Below are 5,420 nucleotides of genomic sequence, written 5' to 3' on the forward strand. Positions count from 1 at the left end.
AAACACGTAATACATCTATGCTTGGTCAATTTGAGCGTCGCCTCCGGTCGGTTGTTACGGGTTACCTGGATCTCTACGAACTGGCCATCCTGCAAAACTCCTTTTTGCGTCCACAATCTCTGTTGGATGGCGTTAGGACTGGTTCTGAATTGACACGCGAGTGAGGGTATCAGCATTAGATAAGCCAGAGTAGCCAACTTCACTGCTTTAATGTTCCATGTGGAGCGGGAGCAGCTCACTCACCCCATACTGGACCCTGAGGAACTCACCGGACTTCGCGCGTGCTATCGGCTGATGCGAGAGGAAGCTCGTATTATGCAGCAGATAGACCGCATCTTTTCCAGTGCTGAGGTCTTCCAGACTGAGGAAGCATGGGCATTGGTGGACGACGCCGAAAGAGTAGGACTGTGTTCGCATCCTATGGTGCGACTGGTGAGTGGTCGACTGCGTTAGGACTCAGCTTCGGACTAAGATTGACGGGGAGGCGGGTCCATCTTCGGTCACAGGAGTTAAGCGGGACTGGCGATTCAAGACCGTCGGCCGTTTAACGACAGATCGCAGGGTCTCCATTGCTTCGGTCGCACAGTACATTCGGAAACCTTCGACTCCTCCACAAGAACTGACGTTTCCTTCTTGTAGGGGAGCTTTTTGTTTGAACAAGCAATCTTCTGAGATCGCTTCAACAAACGAACACGCTGCTATTCGGAAAAAGACTTCTGCAACGAACGAACATGCTGCCATTCAGGAAAGGACTTCTGCGACGAACGAACGCGCTGCTATTCGGAAAAAGACTTCTGCAATTGTCGACTCGGACTGGTGCTCTCCCTTCCGCACCGATGAGTCACGCAAGACGGACTTTTCTCAAGACGCGGACGAATCTAACCTCAAGATATCCAAAGCCGAGCACATCTGGAAAAAGGGCTCGCCCATGCAGAAGTGGGCAAATAGCACGAAGGTCCCTCTACCCCCCTCAGTTTTGCTAAATGCTTTGCGCGTTCGTCGACAGAAGGAGGCTTTGGAGGGGTCCATTGTTGGTCCCCGTCGTCGAACATTGAACGAAATTCTCGAGGTACGGCGCAAGGAGTCTCTCGTGGTGAGTTCCCCAGAAAGCCAAGAACGTAGCGGAATGACCGCCAATAAACCTTCAAAGCATCCTGATCCCCACGCTTTCTTTTCCCCTGTTACGAGCCCTATACGTTTAGCGCGTCCCATTTCGCCCAATGCTGATATCATGCACAGTCTGTCTGCAATACCACTACCACGGTTCCTCGACTCTAGCTCCAGCACGAGGTAAGGAATGGCTCATCGATGGCTTGCAACCCGCGAGAGCCGCAAATCACGCACTCTTCCGCGAGAAGCTCATCGATTTGTGATTCCAACAACTCCGTCTTCCACAGCCGTACATAGTCGTCTTTCTCAGAGCACAGATCGTGGGATGCCTTGAGGTACCCCTCCAACTCCATCCTTTGTGCCAGTTCCAGACTAGGGACCACCAGCTTCAACATGCATGCTGAGTGAAAGCAGTGCTCACACGGAAATGCGTAGGCTCTGTCTTCTGATTTCTGCTGGCTGGGCTCTGCGGGGAATACTGGCCGCTGGCAGTAATCACAAATAGAGGTGCGAGGGATTTCCACAGTCTGCCGATTCAGTTCATCCAATTCCAGAAGCTGTTGCTGGACGATCGTGCGACGTGTGCTGATGAGCTTTTGTTGCTCTCTTATTCGCACCTCCATTATCCTTAACTCCTCACCAATATCACCCTGAACGTCAGGTACTGCTGCCGAATTCACGAGGTAGGGTAGGACCGCAGAGGTGGACAGCCTCCAGGAGGACCTCTCCACTTCCGGCAGTGGAAAGCCATCCACTTTAATAGGTCCCTCTCCTGAAACCCGAACGAGCTCCATGACGTCAGCACAAGAGTGCTTGACCTTCTCAACGCACTGTACCCAAGCCAGTTGGAGGTCCCAGTGTGACGCGAAACGAGAAGCTACCCACTTCGCAACCTCCATGTCGCCACGATCGAGGGCGACGCCGAGGGCAAGCCATGGCTGGTTCAGGTTTATAAGAGCATAAGCGACGAGCTTGAGGTCGTTGGGCCGCCTTCGGAGAACAAACTGCCACAGTCGTCTCCATTGAACGGGTGAGAACTTCGACCTCCAATCCTCGACCTGACCAACTACGGCGTCCAACTTGAGGGAGGACGTCAACAGGGTCTTGAACGTACACAGGATCCAGAATATCGGAGGCGAAGGAACTGTTCCCGAGCTGTGTTAGTTATGTCTATCTCCCATACCATGCGACCAGGCCTCCGGCAAAGCTGGAGAGGTAGGAAACGTAGAATCGCTGAAACGCCATCAAATGGTCTGCTGTTCCATTCGTTGTTAGCACTGCTAGCAGGATCCTTTCAGGCTCCTGGAGCAGAAGGCGCCACACATGACGATTCAGGCAAGTCGCTGAGAATAGGCCAGGTGTAGACTGGAAGAAGTACGCGCCGTGTCTCTGAAGCATAAGCTTGATCTGCACGCGGACGGCTTCAACGTCTGCGAAGCTGCTGTGCGTTGTGGAACACACCTGGCACAGCTCTGCCAGGAAGTCGATCCCGCGAGCAGCATCCCCAAGGTCGACGAGTGTCCTAGTCGTGCTCTCCACAAGCTCTCCGGAGACTAGCGACAGCCAGACCATCACGTCCGCCCTGCCCCGTCGTCGTGCTAGGCTGTGCACGAGTTCCATCTCAGCAGGGTTCAGTTTCAGCGGCGATCTGCATGCAACATAAGGCAGTAGAGTCTCCCGGAAGACCGCACTGGCAAGAGGCGTGTCAGAAGCAAATCCAAAGCGGGATCCAGCAGAGAGAGCAAACTCCAAGAACAGTAACAACACAGCCTGCGTTTAGGATGAGGGATACTCTCACCAACTCAGCCGGCGTGAGGAGGCCTGTGCCTTGAGCCCTCTTCTTTTGTAGCACACGCAGACAGGAGCTCAGAAGATCCGCCACAGAAGCAGCGCTGCGAGCGTTGGTAGAAACGAGTGCGTAGAGGGCGTCCTCGATGTCCACACAGGGTGGCACGCGCAGTTCAAGCACGTCCAACGACCAAAGGGAAGTTAGTTCCTGGACACCTTTCTTCCAGTCCTCCTCTACGAGTCGGTTCGCTGCAAGGAAGTGCACGAGGCGCCTTTCATCCAGGTTTCGCGAGGCGCGGACGGCCTGGCCGAAATCCTCCATCTCTAGCCAGCGAATGGTCGCTTGAGGGTCAGGGACGTTGATCAGACTGACCATGTTGTTGGAGGGGAGCACCAACACGTCCTGGCCAAGTGAAAATAGCTGTGAGCCGGGCGAGTCCACAACTCCCGACAAGGGCAGCGAGCAAACGAACGAGAGGGATGTGGTGGAAGCAAGTACGACCATCTCCTTATAGAGAAGAACGAAGTACTCGTCTAGGAGGAGGAAACATTCCAATCGGAGCTTCACGTCGCCACCCTTAGCGAAAGGATCGTCGTGGCAGTCACGAAGAGGCATCAACCCCTCGGCACAAGCCACGGTGTAACTCAGGCCAAGGAATGGTGAGACAGACGCACAGGTGGCCGGCGCCCTCCACAGCGGGTCGTCAAGGGCTAATGAGTCAGGAAGTTGTAGCACCACGCATCCCGCTTTCGGGCCTGTTGCTAGGTTTACGAATGCCAATCTGAAGGGTTCCACCAAGGCGACGGTTAGAGCCAGGGCTACTTGGCTGCCAACGTTTGCTTGTACGTGCTCGTTCTCATCGGACGGTTGGAACTGGTTAGAAGGAATCCCTCGCCTTACGTGCTTCTCAATGGAGGTCCACAGACTGAAGCTGTCTACATTGGCTTCCTTCGCGCGGGAAGCAAACTCCGCAGAGCATTCTCTCTGAGCCTGAACGAGATGCGTTGCCAAAGGTAGGGTTTTAGCGAGAGCCGAGACTCCAACACTGATGATCTTTGAGCCGAAGGAGAATTGCCGTCGTGAGGGCCGAGCTGTCTGTAAAAAAAAAAACCTCCCACCGAAAGCTACGAAGGGCGACGGCCCCTCAAAGACGTCCACAGAGTCCTCGTAAGCCACAACGACAAGCACGCCCTCTTGCAAAGGTTTAATGACGATGTCCAGAACGGACTTGATTGGACCTACACACGGCTTGCGGAATATTGCATCGTGGATCTTGTTGGCTTTCAGGTCTTGGAATATTTCGAACATGGAGCCATCTTTTGATGGCGGTCTGGACGCCCCCACCTCCCAAGCAGTCCGCAGAGCTATGGTAGGCTTGTGGGCGCTACGGCCCATCCCGGCTATCGACCAGTCGGACCTGGCGGCAAAGAACTCCCACACATCTGTTTGCCCTTGCACGCCATGATCGACCAGGACGTCAAGCACCATTCCATCCACAGTGCCGAGAAGGAACTCAGCTGAGAACGCCGACACGTGTCCCGCCCAAGCAAGGCAGCTGACCCCTTTCTTGGCGCAGACGAGGTGCAGTGTTGTGTTCGGTGGAGGCTTCTCAGAAAGAGCGCCAGCCATGGAAAGATACCACACCTTCCCGTTGTTGAACCAGATGATGAGGTGGTTGGAGCAAGGTGACAGGCATAGCCGTTCTACTCGAGAAGATGCAGCTACGTCGTGAGGTACGTCTCTCACGACGCCAATTAGATTTCGTTTGATGTCGAGAAGGAGCGTAGGCTGGAAACCGCTAGGACGCCGCGTCCAGTAGTGGACTTCCCCGTTCTTGCAAGCCGTCACAACCAAGCTCTCGGACGTCGTGACAGCGTCAATCCCCTTCCTTCCAGGAAAGTAGCCTAAGCCTACGTCAGCCTTCAAGCTCGCACCTACGTTCCCTTTGTGTAATGTGCTGGGCTGCTAGACACGGTGGATCTGGCGGCTGAGTCGGCTCCGTGCTATCTCCCCACGCGCAAGCTGCCGTCGCCGCGAAAGGCTGGCGCCTTTCCCCTGAGAAGAGCCTCCATGGATGGCGAAATTCTGTAAAAAGCCTGCCCCGTGTCATCCAACCCTTCATGCCGTTCAATTGCCGGATTTTACTAGATGTGGCAGCAAGCAGCCAGACGATGGCTTGATAAGTGCACGCCTTACCACCGAACTCGGTGGGCCGTGTTCTTCGTCTTACTAGCTCTCTTCTCCTTGAGGGTCTGGTTCTTGCGGTCACACGCCGTGATCTGTTATCTACTGGCTGTGCACCTCCTCCACATTCTGTTGGGGGTGATCACGCCAGCCATGGAACCTGAGGGAGGTGAATTACCCACACGGAACGATGACGAGTATCGGCCGTTTGAGAGAAAGATCCCAGAATTCGTTGCGTGGCGGTCAGCCACTGGGGCGTTAGTGGCCTGTATTGCAGCCACCCTGACCCAGGCCACGGACATTCCTGCCTACTGGCCGCTGCTGCTGAGTTATTTCT

At 54.8% G+C, this 5,420-nt stretch overlaps 2 protein-coding genes across 5 annotated transcripts; one reads left to right on the top strand and one right to left on the bottom strand.

Moving 5' to 3' along the window:
- Positions 1–17: 17 nt before the first annotated feature.
- KVP17_001529 (uncharacterized protein) lies at positions 18–1,140 on the top strand (the record flags this gene model as incomplete). Of its 2 annotated transcripts, XM_068517003.1 has the most annotated exons (4): positions 18–160; positions 189–432; positions 461–1,093; positions 1,123–1,140. In XM_068517003.1, the coding sequence occupies 4 exons, from the start codon at positions 18–20 to the stop codon at positions 1,138–1,140; spliced, it is 1,038 nt and encodes a 345-aa protein (XP_068378262.1). The 2 variants fall into 2 exon arrangements, with proteins under 2 accessions (XP_068378262.1, XP_068378263.1); XM_068517004.1 differs by lacking the exons at positions 18–160; positions 461–1,093; positions 1,123–1,140 and having other exon boundaries at positions 211–453.
- A 134-nt stretch (positions 1,141–1,274) lies between these two features.
- Positions 1,275–4,528, bottom strand: KVP17_001528 (uncharacterized protein; the record flags this gene model as incomplete). Of its 3 annotated transcripts, XM_068517000.1 has the most annotated exons (3): positions 1,275–2,265; positions 2,294–2,880; positions 2,909–4,528. In XM_068517000.1, 3 exons carry the CDS (start codon positions 4,526–4,528, stop codon positions 1,275–1,277), a joined length of 3,198 nt encoding a protein of 1,065 aa, XP_068378259.1. The 3 variants fall into 3 exon arrangements, with proteins under 3 accessions (XP_068378259.1, XP_068378260.1, XP_068378261.1); XM_068517002.1 differs by lacking the exon at positions 1,275–2,265 and having other exon boundaries at positions 2,281–2,880; XM_068517001.1 differs by lacking the exons at positions 2,294–2,880; positions 2,909–4,528 and having other exon boundaries at positions 1,275–2,009.
- Positions 4,529–5,420: the final 892 nt, after the last annotated feature.

Source organism: the organism of the source record quoted next (genome assembly GCF_019968985.1).
Source record: "MAG: Porospora cf. gigantea B chromosome Unknown PgB_NODE_1574_length_5420_cov_127.091, whole genome shotgun sequence".
Classification (NCBI taxonomy): Eukaryota; Apicomplexa; class Conoidasida; order Eugregarinorida; family Porosporidae; genus Porospora; species Porospora cf. gigantea B.